General features: G+C 36.9%; 1 protein-coding gene across 1 annotated transcript in view; it reads right to left on the bottom strand.

The window, feature by feature from the left end:
* Positions 1–883: 883 nt before the first annotated feature.
* Positions 884–17876, bottom strand: part of LOC108710809 (NLR family CARD domain-containing protein 3) — a 35339-nt gene continuing 18346 nt past the window's right edge. The window contains exons 5-7 of the mRNA XM_018251978.2: positions 6965–7048; positions 3630–3713; positions 884–3200 (exon numbers count right to left, since the gene is read on the bottom strand). Of these exons, the coding sequence (XP_018107467.1) occupies positions 2843–3200; positions 3630–3713; positions 6965–7048 (526 nt within the window). The 3' untranslated portion in view covers positions 884–2842. The remainder of the gene's footprint in view (positions 3201–3629; positions 3714–6964; positions 7049–17876) is intronic.

Here is a 17876-nt window from a genome sequence, read left to right as displayed (position 1 = left end):
AAAATCTTAGATATTTATTAAAACAATAGGCAAAAAGTATTTTCAGCACAAACCCTATCCATTCACCAAATGTTGAAAAAGGATGTATACTGTCGCTTTAACAATAACATATGTGGCTGTTATTTGCTTAATTTTATGAGCTGTTATGGTTAATGTTTTTTGATAATTTGGTGACAACCCTGTGGCTGATCTCTTGATATTTACTAATGTTTCACTTTTATTTGTGTTAAGCATTATTGTTGCTTGTAATTTATGTTCTGAAAACTGTAAATAAAGACATAAAAGGCAATGAATAACCAACTGGGAACCCCAAGCATGTACATAAAAAAAAAGGTTTGCTACAATAAAGACTAGAAATGCTGTTGTGTATCTTGCTTTCTCATCAATTAGATCCCTGTGCTAAGGAACTGTGCAAATATGTAGGGTGATAATTGGGTTTTATTTTATATGCAAAATAAGAATAAACTTAGTTAAAAAAAAAAAAATATCCAGCATTTTATTTAAGAACCATTTTTACAATAGAAAATACATCAGTAAAATCACATACACTGGCAGTATGACCTTTCTTACTGGAGTATTTTCTTCAAATTATATGCTGTTTTCAGTGTCCTGAAGAAGCATCAAACAACTCAAATCAAAGAAGTAAGGGAGCATGGTCTTAAAGAAGAAATAAGATGAAAAAAAATAATAACAAAGCGGAGAGGATGAAGAGATGAGTGTTGCATTTTAGAGGTCCATTTATTAAACGTCGAAGTTTAGTGGTATTAGAGCTTTTCAAAACCATGATTAAACTCTATTTCTCTAAAATCACAAATACCAGGAAAGTTATTAAAAGATCTGCTCTCTAAAACTCAAATTTGTCTGGAAAAATACAATGCGACCTTTGATAAATAACCCCCTTTTTTAGAGTTATTAAAAGAAACTTAAAAAAAAATATGATTTCTGAAAAAAAAGAAATCCGAATGTTAGAAAATATACCTCTAGGCGTTCTGAGATAATAATGGAGTTAAAACAGAAAAGAAGTTAATCATGTTTATGGATACACAAAGAGAACCACTTATCAAAACTCAAATTTTGGAGGTTTTTCAAACCACAATTTCTCTAAAACTACAAATGCCATGAAAAAAATGCTGAACAATCCACAAAAAGATACGATAAACTCTTAAAAACCTCAAAATTTCAAGTTTTTCAGGCACTTACTAGCAGGAAAAAAATCTGATAACCTCTTAAAGTCAGAATGGATTAAAAATGGAACGATGAGATCAGCACTGCTCCATTGAAATCTATAGGAGCTGGACTGCTTTTACTTGCACTTCCACATGGTGGCTAATGTTTCCATGCTGACTCTTCAGATGAATAGTAGGTAACTGTGACTATTAGCACTGGGGAACCCTGGAGCTACAGCCACCTGGTGGTTGCACCAAAGTTCCCACAGCAGTTTGCATCCATAGGTGCACCAGATTTGTGCGCAGTGAAATATATTCAAACATGGTTTTGAACACACTCCAGAATTTACACAACCCCCACTCTGAAAATGCTAGATGAAAACGAAAATGTAAGAAATATGTAAGTAAGCAAAAAAATGTTTTTGACTCTTTTTTAATACCATTATAAGACAAAGTTCTAGTTTTCCATAATCCTATAATGGACTTGGTCACTAATTGCAAAATAATACCAAAAATAACGAAAACTGGTCCTAGTTAATTTTGCGTGTGTATCCATTCTAAAACCTGCCGAGAATAAAATAAATAGGTAACATAAATCAGTTTTTCAAATAGTAATGCAACTTTTAGTAAGAATACATTTGAATTATAAACCCGCTACAAAATGAAGTTGCTTCATTGTTGCAGTATAATTGGAAAATCTGCAGTAAATACTAAATTGGTTTTAGGATTAAATTGGCCTAGGGAGAAATATTGCCTAGGAATTGCCCTCTTGAATCATACAATAAATTAACATCTTTCAGTATATCACACACTGCCAGTTTACTGTAAATCTAGGCATTTAATATCTGTTTACTGTGCAGAGTATACAAAACTACAAAACAACCAGTTCTGGGTATCAATAAATAAAGATTTGCTATGTACAACGAAATACAGATCGTACATACAGAGCTTACAGTAAAGGCATGGGATCTGTTATTCAGAATGATTGGGACCTGGGGTTTTCTGTATAAAAGTTTTCCGTAAGTTAGATCTTTGTGCCTCTAGTCTACTAGAAATTCGTTAAAACATTAAATAGGCTTGTTTTGCCTCCAATAAGGATTAATTATATCTTAGTTTGGATCAAGTACAAGGTACTGTTTTATTATTACAGAGGAAAATGGCATCATTTTTAAAAATGTGGATTATTTGGATAAAATGGAGTCTATGGAAGCCAGCCTTTCCCTTATTTGGACATTTCCAGATAACAGATCTCATACAGTACCTGTATAATTATTATTAAAAATAATGATAATATAAGCTGGGAATGTTTTTCACTGTTTCCTGGTTAAAAGCCAATGCTACCAGGCAAATAGTTAAATTCAAATTCACAAGCAAGCATCTCTGTCATTTGCCTATAGGGATACCCTTTTCCTTTTAGACCATGAAACAGCACAATTTCATAGACCTGACTAGAAAGTCAAAGATATTTTCATTGATATTCATGAATTTAGAGGGAATAAAATATTGCTGACTGCAAAAATATAAGGCGAGGATTTTTAATCTTCAAATTCAAGGAATAATGAAGAAGGAATGTATTAGCATCCATTGATATTGGCATTAAGTGGACAGTTTCCACAGAATTTTTAGCTCCGTGTGTTGATAAAACACATAAGCAATTTAGGAACTCTAAGCAATAATTAATGGCGGCTTAACTGCTGAATAAACATCTGTTGAAGACTCTGCATTCGTTTCTTGATATTGGTTACAGAGCAGGATCTAATTCTCAGCTCCAATAAATTGTCCACTTCAGTATACCAAGTTCTCATCCAGCTGGTGTTTCTCTCATTACAAACATTAAGTCCACTAAATACTTTAGTTAAAAAGGAGACAATTTTTTCATCACCGCATATTTTGCATCTCTGAAAGATCCAGTCCCACCACCCTTGCCAAAAATCGATTCCGAAGCTTTCATCAATGTGAGCTACAATGACATTCCTGTATGGTTTTTCTTTGAATTCTGACAGGCTTTGTGCTGGTACCCTATTTCCAAGTAATCTGAAAAATAGAAATTACATATAAAACAACTGTAAAATCTTTTAAAACCTTTTAGTTTATATTTATTAGTATATTAGCCCTAAAGTATTCTACTTGTTATGTCAATGTAGGCTTCATCATGTTTGGTTTTCCAGAACAGTGACAATCCTTTGTAAAATATATTTTGCCATATACAGTTAATGTAAAATACTATAGCAATAAAAGACATAGAAAGTGACAGCATGAACATCCCGGAGAAGCTTAGTAAAGGATTTTCTACAGAAAAATATAGGTAGACAATTACTACTTGAAATAAAAGTTACTTGTTTATAAGTTAACAACATGCTGTGTATTAGTCTACTGCCACCTTCAACTAATTGATGTCCTGCTAAGATATGGAATCTATAGCCTTTGTTTCACTGGAGCTGGCTGGGAGGAACATATACTTACATAACATGTTGCAGACTTGATGTAAATAAAGGTATGTCGGAGAACTGCTCAATGGCTTTGGAACTGATGTTGTTTCCTTCGACCCTGCATTATAAAATAAAGAACTTCAGAAGGAACCTGCCATTCACTATGGGTGTCTATTTAATTCCCTGCACAGATTTCAAAACACATTAGCACTTTGTCAATATCACCTTAATGCAAGGAAGAAACATCTGCTAAGGAATGCCTATTCAGCTCCTATTAATTTTTTTTATATATTTTCCTGTGCTAGGCCATATATTATCCTCCTCTTGCCAGCTACTTACCCACCTACAAAACTTTTTGGGGAATATCAAATAATCAAAAGTTTAAGTGGCAGATTTTCTAACTATTCAACTAGGAGGATTCAACTACTGTTGACAGTCAAACTACACTGTTTGCTATTCTGTCAGATTCATTTGGAAAAAGTTGATCCACTCTGTATGGACGTGCTATAGTGATGTGGGGGTGGGGCTTTTCCTGACCCGCACCCGCTGGCAACCCAACTTCCCAACACCCGAGCCCGACTACCGGGTTCCTGCCAACGACTTCACAAAAGGGGCGAGGAGAGAGGCGCGAGTCTATAAAAACTCAGCCCGGAAGCCAGCATTTGGAAGGAAAGGAGAGTGCAAGGTTGGCCCAAACCTGCCCGACCCGCAGGTATCGGGTCAGCCCGCACATCACTACCGAGCTGTAATATATACTTTGAAAATGTAAACCCTTCAGATTGCTTATCTCCGTTAAATTGGCCATATACAGGCTTATAAAAGCTTTAGCTGTCCCATGTATGGGTCCATCGGGAGAGCCTTCCTAATATATGGCTAAAAATTGGACAGAAGACCATATCAGCAAACTGATGTGCTCCCTGAATTACAGGTCTCTGTAGGCCCACGGTATGATCCCATTGTTGGTTAATCTCTGGTTTTCTGAGTAAAGATGGCCATACACGGGCCGATAAAAGCTGCCGACAGACCCCCCAACCTGCTTCCCCCATTGAGATCTGCCAGATCTCGATCGGATGGGTCTAAAAATCCCCTCGGATCGTGGCCGCATCTGTTCGTTGATGCGGTCCCGCGATCCGACCGCCCGTTCCCATTCGTTAGGATCCGATCATTGGGCCCTAGGGCCCACAATCGGATCAGCCCGATATTGCCCACCTCAAGGTGGGCATATCGGAGAGAGATCCGCTCGTTTGGCGACATCGCCAAATGAGCGGATCTCTCAGTGTATGGCCACCTTAAATTGTATCTCCTTTGCAGCAGAGCAGATGGCTCTTCTAAAATTAGGGGTCATTTACCTATGGAACGGCCGTGTGCCAATGATCATTGTTCTGCACTTCGTGCAGTGTCTTCTTTAATTGCTACAGATCTTTAATTACAGAGATCTGTGTTCACCCCTACCATCAGTAGAGCACTGACCTGCACCCACACAGGCAGCACTTTTTTCATTTGGTGCAAGGTGCACAGCAAAGTCAGGCCTGGTTAAGAAGTGATGCCTGAATGACCACTTAGGGGTGTGCTCTTGCAATTTTTCCCCAGATTGTGTAAATGAACCTTATTATCTTGCTGGGAAAGCTGAAATGCATTAGTCTATGGGCTTCTGCAAGTTGCAGCTTAACAAGACCATAAACTATTTTTGGATATCAGTTCTGTATATGCAAAGCAAAATGTCACAGCTTCTAGCTTGAACCAATTTCATCTATCTTTTAAGTGGTTTTCAGGTTAAGACCTTTGCAGGGCCCTTTATGACCTTAAAAAAACAGTAGACACAGAAAGTTAATGAGCACATCCATTACAAATATAGAGAAATAGAATAAGAATTCATACTTAACAAGTTATATATAATCCAAAATTCTCCCAAGAGGCATGGATGACTAGTTTAGTTTGAGACATGTAAATTGAACGTTTTATGTTGTACTAATTAAATGGACACTTGGGAGCAAATTTACTAAAGGGCGAAGTGGCCATCGCTAAGCGAAAATTTGCCAGCAATCCCATCCGCAGGGACATCGCTAATTCACTAAAAGGCGTAGAGGACAATTCGCTACCGAAAGCATCACTAACGAAGTTTTGCTCCCTTTCACCTGGCGAATTTTCATTCAGACGAACAACCGTTAATCCGCAAATTCACTAGTGCAAGTGAAAAATAAAAAATGTTTCTAATAAAGTTAGTTAGGCAAGAATATGAGCAAAACAAAGGCTGGAGTGACTGGATGTCTAACATAATAGCCAGAACACTACTACCTGCTTTTCAGCTCTCTCGGTTTCCACTGATTAGTTACCAGGCAGAAACAAATCAGTGATTTGAGGGGGGGGGGCACACGGGTCATAATTGGTTGCTTTTGAATCTGAGCTGAATGCTAAGGATCAATTGCAAACTCAATGAACAGTTATGTCCCATGTGGCCCCCTTATAGTCACTGACTAACTCAGAGTTAGAGAGATGAAAAGCAGGAAGTTGTGTTCTGGTTTGTTATGTTAGACATCCCGTCACTTCAGCCTTTATACATTACATTTTTGGCTAACTAACTATATTAGAAACATTTTTTTATTGTGCACAGTCTATCTATTTACCCAATTTTTATTTGTCCACTGAACTGTTTCTTTAAGGCTACAGTGCAAATATAAACATGTCCAGTACAATTGTAACAAATGGACTGTAACTATGTAACTTAACTATGTAACTGTAGACAGACACACAAATGGACAGGCAGACAAGTAAATATACAAAGCATATAGATTAGATAACAGCATAAATAATGTTTACTAATAGCAACAACTGGAAACAGATACTAACCCTTCTAATCTTTTTATTCAAGCCAATTTCAAAAGGTGAAGATATAATCCAATGGAAGTGCTTATCTAAACAGTAGCTTGGCTCATTCAGCCTTTTGTTTTGCTCACTCTATACAAAATAGACTCGGTAACAAATTGGATTATAGAAACACTTCAGGGAACACTCTTCTGTGAAGCAAAATTTTGCAAGTCTCTCATCAATAATGTATGGATATGTTCCATAGTGATATCTTTATTGTGTTTTTTGTGTGATCTGCATAATATCCACACGGGGAGTGAAAGGAAAATGAAGCATAATCTGGAAAAGAAACTGGTTGACATGCAGCACCAGATTTTGAACAGTGGAGGATAATATGCTTAAAAATAAATGTTTTATTCATGGAACATATTCAGTGGTGGCCAACATGCGATTGGGAACATTTTACATAAACATTCACAGCTTCTAAATGGAATGATGAAAGGGGATCCTGTCAATTTAACTCCAAACGAAAATAGCATTCAATGATCTTGTTTTTCTGCTTACCATAATTGTATCAGAGTCTTGTTGTTTTTAAGAGCTTTATAGAGTTCCAAAAAGTCTTCATCTTCTAATTGTGCCCAGCCAAGTCTGCAAAATAAAACTGGATATGTTATTCAATTGACCACTGCATTTTAATTTCTGTGTTCAATCAGGAATGTAGGTGAAAAAATAGTATTCTCTTCTCTCAAATGACAATATTAGAAACAAGAATATTCAGCTAAATCAGTAATTAAGAGAGTTGTGCATAATGAAAATAAAGGCTGAGTTGTTCGGTGGTTAAAAATAAAAAGTAAACACGTTGACTATAACTGTTATCCCACAAAGGTACAATTACATGCAGATCTGTATTCTGAATATTTTCTGTTGCTGGGGCATTTGCTAAGAATGTGTTGGATGGGCTCTGTATTTCACACATGCCCCAGACCAGCTCAGATGAGAGGAATTTGCCCTGTGCATGTAGCAGTCATCATACAATGCAGTTTCAGGCTACTCCGACATCCTCCCACTTTGCTTAATTACATAATGACCATTGCTTTACTTCATAATGACCATAAATGTTAATCATATAGAGATAGGCCATTCTGTGCTCAAGAAGGAACTGATTGGGTGGCATATCCATTATGTGTGCACAATAAAGATCAAAAGGCGTATATGGTATTGCCCCAGGCACAAGGGAAAAATGGATCCTTTAGGCTAATCACACAGGGCTGAAACTGTGCCTGATGAAAATTGGCCCGTTTGTGGGGCCCTCTGACAGATTCCCTGATGTCGATCGAGCAGGGGCAAAAATCCCGTCAGATTGTGGACAGCATTTGTTCGTGGATACGGTCCCGCCTTAAGGTGGGCACATCTGGGAGAGATCCACTTGTTTGGCGATCTCTCTATGTTTGCCCACCTTTAGGCTCTCTGCACACAGCACTTGTACCTGGGGTAACAATCTGTGCAGGCTGCACTGCAGTGCAAAAAAATTCAGTGCAGGCATAGTTTTGACAGCCATAAGGCATAAGCAGCCTATAAGTACAGGCCTATCCTTCATCTTGTTGCCGTTGATGCTCCCTAGCCTGAATGATGTCATTCATAATTCATAAACCAAAAATGTTGGTAAAGGAATTTCATTTTTCAAAAATATACTAGTGCACTCAATCAAAAACTTTTAATACTTAGATTACATTTCAGCAAAGCATGCTGTTCCAATTAAATATTTTCCTGTTAGATGGGAGAATTGGTGAAAATTATTAATTTCCATTAACCAAACCAGAATACTTGTCAAACATCTACAAAAAAAAATGTTTTTCCCCATTGTGTTGCCATGGTGATATATGCCCTGTACAAACTTCTCTGAAAACAATTTCCCTCATGTTTTTATTCTCCAACATATTATGTTCCTCTCTATTATTGAACGAAGATTAATGACGTGACTGAATATAATATGCAGTAATATGCCTTTCTCTTGTATATGTGCATTTATTATTCATATATCAAAACAAATCTGCCAAGAGCTTATAATTGAGACACAGGCAGAACTAACATTTGTACAGAAGGTGTAGTTGTAGTGGCCTCAAGCACCTGATAAAACGATCAACCATACTCTCAGTGAATTCTAAGAATATTGTATAACAAAAATGTATTGGGCCTAATTCCATGTTAAAAGAGTCCACTGCAAAATGAAGCCCATGGAACTGTCAATAAATGTGACAAACTATCCCTTAATATAGATTATCTACCCTGGATTGCCTTCCAGACCCAAAGAGCCCACTGTGCATAATATGGTCTACACAGCAAGGGGTATTGATTTGTGTCTGTCTGCATGTCTCCTGGAAAGTATAGTTTAATACTAGCATGAAGAATATTTGGGTGACAATGAAGTAAAGGAATAGTGCCACAGCACGTACAGTAGATTTTCATAAACAAGGAAGCATAAGAGGGGGTGTGTTCCATGAATTGTTTGGTGTAATGAAAAAGATAAAATTCAAGTATGCAACTATTATTATAGAACATGTCAGTAAAACTTCAATCGCAACACGCTTTGGGCCACAAACACTTTGTTGGGAGGTTCAAGAACTGTGTACTATCTAAACAATTTAATTACCCCCTTAATGGATTTTGAGAAGGAAGAGTTTAGAAATTTGACCATGCATCAATTAAGCTGACCATAGATGCAAAGATCCGATTGTTCGAAACCTCAATCGGACTTCCCCATCTCACAAACTGCCACTAAACATTCAGATCAAATAAAGTAGTAAAAGAACAGATCAGCCAATGTTCTGCCCCTACAGCAATCGTACGTAAAGTTATGTCCGACAAAGCTGGTGACAGTCTCCCACTGAAATCGTCCAATCGGCAAATACATGCAGAGAAATTATCGGCAGCCGACAGAAATCTTTTAACCTGGCCGATCAACCAAACGAGCGATCTCCGTGGGACGAAAAATGACGGGACTCTCCACACACGGTCCGAAAATCAGATCGGATCTTTGCATCTATGGCCAGCTTTAGGTTTTAGATTTCAATTAAGACTAAAAGGGGCATATACGAGCGAACGTCAGTTGTTAATGTGTTAAATGTAGTGAGTTTATATGTCACATGCCCCTTATGAATAAAACTTAACTTTTAAAGGTACCCTGGAGAGTGCTGTATTTATGGCTTCTTAGCACCACCCAGATTTGGGTTATCCAAGCTTTAGATTAATTGTCAGTGCATTTAGCCACCTTTATTTATTTTATTAAATGTTACGACTTCTGTATAGGTGTGCTTAGTGCTGCTCAGTCCTTTCTGCCTGCCATTTCAAAATTGAGCTCAATTGCACCTATGTATGCAGAGAACCCTGGAGCAACTGCCACTTCCAAACCAGGCTCTAGGGTTCCCCAAGCACCTTGTGTTAATAGGCACGGTACTCTTGAGTCTAAAGAATCAGGTACTATATAAAAAATTTGGGAGTCCGCCTCTGATTTAGATTTGGTGAAGCCCTAGGTACTCGCCCCAGTTCACAGGCGACATATATATCAAAATTCCTTGTATCCAAAGATAGCTGTCCCAAAGGCTTGCTTTTCCATAAAAAGTTTCTTTATTTAAATTATCATTAAAAATTTTTGGTTACATTCAGTCCTAGGTGGGCCTGGGGGGACTGAATGTAACCAAAAATTTTTAATGATAATTTAAATAAAGAAACTTTTTATGGAAAAGCAAGCCTTTGGGACAGCTATCTTTGGATACAAGGAATTTTGATAAAGAATCAGGTACTCACATCATTTGCGCACCGAACAATGGAAGTGAGGGAGACTGAGAATGATTTACAGAGAAGTACGAGTGCAGTTGCATTCATTTTGACCCATCTCCCGCAATTGCTTCAGGTGCAAAGCACCCCTTGCGTCAGCAACAAAGCCAGAAAATGGAAAATAAATATGGCGATTATGCTAAAAATTTTATTTTGTGTACATGCACACGTAAATAAGTGTGCTATGTATTTAACCGGTCAGTGTTGCAAAAAAAGGTGGATGGTGTGTTGTTGTGTTTGAGTATTTTTCATACTGCAATAAAAAATTGTATTAGTACCATAGTTTGGGGCACTTCTGTTTTATGCTCTATATAGTAACAAGAGTTAAGTACAGAAAGTATTATGCAGTAGCACATGTAACAATCTTAATACTCCATTGTGGCTGCACCAATACACTTGCTATTACCCGCAGGGGCCAACCCCATGAAACAGATATCTAATCTTGCCAGTACTAGAATATCTGGTCCATCAGGGCACCCACTTTGTGGGAAAATTAGGACCCTGGAATAAGAGTGCTGCAACCCAGTTTAAATAAAAAATATCTCCTAAGACATGGAATATTACCTTTAACTTTGGGGGCAATAATCACTTTCCTAGCATTACAAATTTCAAAAGACTAATGCATACACTGTCTCAAACTAAAAAATTCTAATAGGATAATACAATAAAACAGAAAATCTGTAGGGAGATATACTGACAACACAAGTCATTGGAGGGAGGAAACCATTGTGTGAACATACTATTTGGCATGAGCAGCATCAGTCTAAATTGTCATTACACAGAACTATGGCATGTATCGTTATCAGCATACTGACATTTATCCTCATAATACAGAGCAGTGCACACCATTATTAATGTGTGGAAATTTAAGGCCATCAGGCAGGTTGTGACTGACTTTATCAGTACAGAAACCCTGAGGGCAGGAAAGCATTCAGATCATGGAAAATGGGATTCCTGTCATTTTTCTTTGTAGCAAAGTGGAATGTGGTCAACTGCAGCATATTATGCTTTGATCCTGTCACAATAGCCTTATCAGCACCCTGGTGTGTGTTTATAGAACTTCAATGAAGAGCATTTGATTTCCCTCTCCCTATGCGAGGAGTTTACCTGGGTGAGATAAAGTCTCCAGCACAGCATGTTAAAATGTTTGGCAAACAGGTAGAAACGCACTCTATATCTGAATCTGTAGATAGAAGGGAAAAGCTTCCTTTTCAGCCATATAATTAACCTTTCATAGGGTATTAAGTTGTTGGGCTGGTCAACCAGGGGCCCTTCATGTATTATTGTATTTTAATCATTTCTTCCTGCAGATGATGATGGGATGCTTACTGTTGCAGTCATTTACCCGTACATCTAGAAAGGTATCTTATACACCGGGAAAATGGAGTGAGGAACAGCTCTTTTCCATGCACTACAATCTCTGTAAATATAACTTATCGCCACTACATGAATACAGTGCTGCTGCTTATGAGGCACAGTAAACAGGTGGCACATAATTGTAAATTACCCTACATTTTCCCTGATTGTTGCTGGTGGTTTAAATAAAAAAGTCCAAGAAAAGAAATTACCTCCCCCACAATTCTAGGTTATAATAAATATTATTGCCAATAAAGCAATTTTCAAATGTAAGCATCCCACAAGGAAGTGCAATATAACATGTTTCTTTTGGCCATATAGAAATGAAACATACCTTCAGCCATCTTTAAGGAACATTAAAATATCTGAGTTTCTTCTTAAAGCCTAAACTTTGTTCAGACATGATGGTTACTGTATTTATCTGAATCACAAACTTTCTACAGCTCAGCTAGTGGTTAAGGAAAATTACTTGTGCAAGAAAGAGCCGTCCACACTAAAATGGGATATTCAGGGAGGAAAGTGGGAGTCTTTTTCATTTAAATTTTAGTATGTTCTCTACCCAGAGACATGAACAAAGCAGACAAAGTCTGTAAACAAAACCACCAAATAAACTATTTTACTGCTCAACTAAGTGGCTCAAGCATTCATGGAGATAAGCAAGAGCTAATCTTATAGTTTTATGTAATATTTCAGAAAATATGGCTAACAGCAATTACATATGAGAATAGGGAAAATATATACCTGTATATTTCAAATATAAACCAATGCAAACAGGAAGATTTGGGATAGTTTTTAAAAATATACATTTTTAAAAGTAATACGGAAGAATTATATAATTCTGATGAGTGAAAAAATTCAGGTATGAAATATTACAGACCTTTTGGATGAATTTTAAGAACTGTCTAATTCAAACCCTGTACAGAATTTAATTGGATCACCTTGTTCTGCAGGTTTAGAGACATTTAGGAAAATGTGCTGCTAATTGGAGCCCTAGCTTCGGTGGAATAAAAATACATTCAGTAGGTGGTCAGTATGTTTTGCTTAAACTTTCAGGAGCATATTTATTATGCTGTGTAAATCAAAATTTGCCAAAAAAAAAAAACCGTTGTAAAAAGCTGTGTAAAATAAATGATGCATTTATCAAGGGGTGTGTAATTTAAAGCATGTGAATGCCAGATTTGCTATCGTTATATTAGATTACTTCCGGTTAAACGTGTTAACATCTTACACTGTTTTTTAAATGGCGGAGCCTGGAGATGTGTGGTGTATTATACCTGTTTTTTACACAGCATAATAAATATGTCCCTAAGTATTCTTCTTAAGTGTGACCTGCATCTGAGCTGAATGCAGAGTGACTCTCACATAATGCTGCCCCAGCACAGGTAAGATAGGGTAGTTAAATATGTTATAGAATGGCTGATGTTTAGCAACTTTTCAATTGTTTCTGAATTATTTGACTTCTTTTTTTTTCTGACCCTTTCCAGCTTTCAAATGGGGGTCACTGACAACCAAAAATCTATTCCTCTATGAGGCTACAATTTTATTGCTATTATTACTTTGTATAATTTTCATTCTGTTTAGTATCTTTCCCATTTATATTCCAGTATGTTATTCAAACCACTGACTGGTTGCTAGGGTAAATTGCACCCTAACAATCAGTTAGCTGATGAACAAAAAAATCAAATAATTAAAAAAAAATAAAAAATAAAATGAAGACCAACTGTAAATTGTCTCAGAATATCACTGAATGTATTATAGTTAAAGTTCATTTTATAGTGCACTGCACCTTTAACAAGTGTCACAGGGCTGGGGAGAGCAGCACATACCTGTAGTATATATACTCAGTGCAAAAGTAGTTTCACAGTAATGAAAGTGGTGCAGACTTATGGTAACAAGTGGGGATCATTTACCAACACTGGGCAAATTTGTCTATGGGCAGTTACCTAAAGCAACCAATCAGGCTTTTTGAAGCCAGCTGCAAGTGCAACAATAAATGCAGCAATCTGATTGGTTGCCATGGGTTACTGCCCATGGACAAATTTGCCCAGTGTTGATAAATGACCGTACAGTATGTTTTGTCCATAACAGTGGGACAGGTAAAAAGGAGCAGATGAGAACCAAAATCCTAAAAACTAGAGCTATTCCAGGGGATTTTGCCCGGACTGGCAATCTGTGAGTTCTGGCAAATGCCAGAGGGGCTGCTATAAGGTGCCATAAAAAGTCAGTATTTAGTGGGCTGGTGGGGACTGTTTGGGCCTCTGTGTGGGCTGATTGGGCCTCTGTGTACCTGAAATGCCAGGGCCTATTTTAATTATCAGTCCAGGTCTGTGGTGGGGCATAAAACCAATTTTGGCTTTCTAATTCTGCAATCATTTCAGTTGGAGGTGGGAAGCTGAACCAGACACAAGGGATTTTGTAATTTAAAAATGTATAGCGTTACTGTGCCTTTGATAGGTACTTTTCATATGTCTGTATATATTTCAAAAGCTTGAAACATTTTTATCCATTGTATCACCAAATCAACCAATTTTTTGTATGTTTTTTTAGGAAAAATCTAGTTTAATGAGCAGTTAATAGATCATTTTAGAGTAATATACTGCAGCAAACAATTTTATGTTCCTGTATCAGTGTGATAAACAGGCAAAACATCAACAGAAACTAAACTTCTTCCTATGTACAGAGTGCCACCTAGTGCACAAATTAGAGAATGTTTCTATATAGTTTATGTAATATGTTTTCTAAGTATTTATAGGAAACAAAACAAAATGTGACAAGAACTTATCATTAGTTCATTACATTTTTTTACCCAAAAAAATCACCTTGTTTGGGATAATACAAAACAATTTGACTTCGCACACAGGAATACCAACATATTAATATACTTTGTAATGGGGACATGTGGATAATACAATGTACATGATTGAGTGGCTAAAAGCATTAGCCCCTGATTATTGTTATGTTTTGAGGACACCACATTCTAACTAGGGAGTTCTAATAGGAGGTCCTTTCAAATCTGATCTATGGCCAGGAATTACCCTTGGACTCCATATATAATAAAGTATAATGCACTGTATTGCTAAGTGGTAGGGCAACCATTACATTATTAATGATCCAGGCTACATAAAATGAAGAAGTTTGATCCATTAGTTGCAAGTGGCTAGGGCAGACCATGTATTTAAACACAAGCATAAAAGCCATCTAGAGACAAGGGTTCTGACATAATGACACTTAAAGGGTTAAATAAAGGCCCAAGGATCCTATGAAGACATTGGTCTCTGCTCAGCTATGCAGCATTTTCTTTTGTTGCTCATTCCCACTGATAGTACAGTGTACCAGCTTTTATTCAACTCAGATTTAAATTGTAATATATACAATTTAAAAAAAAAATTTCTGTTGTTGAAATTTGCCCCAGCCACACGAATAAAAACATGTATACATACATTTCTGTAGTGATCATACTGGTGTGTCTGGGGTAAATGTGTTCATCTGTTTTCTGTAGACATGTCTCAGTAATTAAGGATGAATGGAGTGCCATCCATTTTTTGCTTAATTTTTACTTTAGGTCCTCGATTTTGCTTAGTTGTGTTGCTTGTATATAGAGTGTGGTCAGTAGCAGTAACAGCCAGGGGCAAGAGGTGTCAGTGGGCAATTTTATGTGTTTGGTGGGTCAATGGGGTGAGGTTCTCTGGTGGGGTCTAGCTCACCAAACAAATGAAGAAATCACACATGTCCCAGTTCATTTTGGCTTCAATTTACTACATAGACATACTGGTATTGGGAAACTATAATTAAAGCTTTCAACTTTAACTGCAGAAACAAAGAACATAGATTACACAGCTATATTGACAGTGGAGGATTCTTTTACATTTCAATACGGCCACTGACCATGGTGAGGTGGGGAATAGTTTTTCAATGCAATATTTATTTTATCATACAAAAACATCTAGCATGCTTAACCACTGATAAAATTCTGTATGCTGTGATTTGTAGTCCAGGAAAAAAAAAAAATTTTTGCACTGATGAAATGCTTTGATAATTTTTGCCAGTATAATTTCTGCAAATGTGAATCAATTCAAACTACTGTGAATCTACTGATGGTTCGCCAGTTCAAATTTTCTGCCACAATTGTTATATAGTTTTAATATTGTCCCTTTTTAAATGTGTCTACTAAGAAGAATGCTCATTCTTATCACAGAAATCGACTGTTATAAGAGATCTACAAAAAAAACATAATTACAGGCATATCTGGACTTTCCTGCATTTTTTTTTAAAACCTCTATAAACCCTATTATTTTACAGCATGGTGATTAAATGGCTGTCTGCTTCATTTATTTAATCAATGTAGCTTCCCAGAAATAAGAGCTCTGTACGTGGGAGGCATTTTGCTTCCAAACACTACACAAAAAAATCATTACATTATAGGATTATGCGACAAATTTATAGTTCTCTTAACCCTTTCCCTGCCAGCCGTTTTGTCCTAGATGCGAACATCTACTGCTAAGCAGTTTTTAGATATTTTGCAATCTTTCACTTTAAGGGCCTTTCCTGGGGCGGTCTTTTAGTTTACCCAGGAAAACAACATATTGGTTTTTTTTAGGACAACCTGAACTTTCAAAATATGCAAGAATTGTGGTGTAATTCTACTTCTGTAAAAAAATATAGGCTTCTAAGTGTCCAATAAAATGAAAAAAATCATGTTACACAAAGAACAATCACATATATCAGAAACATCATTTATTTTATGCATGAGAACACAGCCGATTTGGAAAGGTCTATGTCACCTGAACGCGGCAATACCAAATATATATAGTTTTATGGGGATTTCTCACTTGTATAGATCAAAATCAAGCAGTACACTACCAAATTACCAAAGCACCGCTCCCCAAATGGTATACTTCTGATTTCAAGGCCAAACATTCCACTAAAACAGTAAGTTTACCCTAGAAAACTACCCATTATTAGAAAGAACAGATTTTTGATTCTGGTGAATCAAAAATGGGTAAATATATCTTTGTACTCCAAACTACCAAATTGCAATTGTTTGCTAAATTTATGTTTTATAGAAATTGGTGAATTTTTTGAAAAATGACATGAAAGCTTCCAATCTACAGTCTCCCACACCTCATTAGGTATCAATATAAAACAAATATGAAAGCCTGGGGTCCACTGAACAGTTTGATGCCCAATATGTATAGGTGTACCCTAGCATGTGGCATATAGGGGCCCTAAAATGTAGACACCTCATTTGAGCTATCAGTTCTGTAATTCCAGATACTGCAAAATCAACACATTTACATAGTTTGGGAAGGGGCAAAGATAGAAAAAAGTACGTTCACCTCAGAATTCAAATTGGGTATGCATGTCTTTCTACTCCAAAGCACTAAGCCGCAAACCCTTCCTAGATCTGACAATTTTGGTGCCATTTTATAAAATCACCTCATAACTTCCAACCTGCAACATCGTAATTCCACACATACTTTTAGGTATCAAGATAAATGACCCCAAATATGAACAGTTTGATGACCAATATGTATAGGTGTACCTAAGCATTTGGCATATAGGAGCCCCAAAACAAAGACCCCCCCATATGATCTGTCATTTCAGGTACCGCAAAAGCAACACATTTACATCATTTTGAGGGGGGCAAAGTTAGAAAAGAGTAAGTTCACCCCAGAAAACCATATATTTTCGGAAAGTACACATTCCCCCGAATACAAATTGGGTATGCACAAATTGGGTATGCACCCCAAAGCACCATACTGCAAAGCTACGCTAAAGTCTGTGGTTTTTATGACATTTCTAAAAATCACCTTAAAATATTGCAATTGACTGCATTTTTTCACCCAATTTCTTACATACAACTGTAAAACACCCTAAATATTGATGCCAAGGGTCTACTGAACAGTTTGATGCCCAATATGCATAGATATACCAAAGCAGCTGGCATATGCATACCCCAAATACAAATAGTGCATATGAATTTTCTCGGCTGCCTTCTGTGAACAAAGACCTGTTACTGCACATTGTGTGCCACAAGACCCTCCTAACAGCACAAGGACCCCATATATTTTTGGAAATTACACATTCTGATGAATCCAAAATAGGCGATTATGTCTTTCTACTCCAAACTATCATACTGCAAAGCTAAGCTAAAGGCAGCAGTTTTTATAAAATTTCTCAAAATCGCCTAAAAACATTGCAATTGGCCACATTTCTCTCACCCAATTTCTTACATACAATTGTAAAACACCCTAAATAATGACACCAAGGGTCTCCTGAACAGTTT

Source organism: Xenopus laevis, chromosome 1L, assembly GCF_017654675.1.
Source record: "Xenopus laevis strain J_2021 chromosome 1L, Xenopus_laevis_v10.1, whole genome shotgun sequence".
NCBI lineage: Eukaryota > Metazoa > Chordata > Amphibia > Anura > Pipidae > Xenopus > Xenopus laevis.
This window is presented reverse-complemented; position numbering and strand designations above follow the sequence as displayed.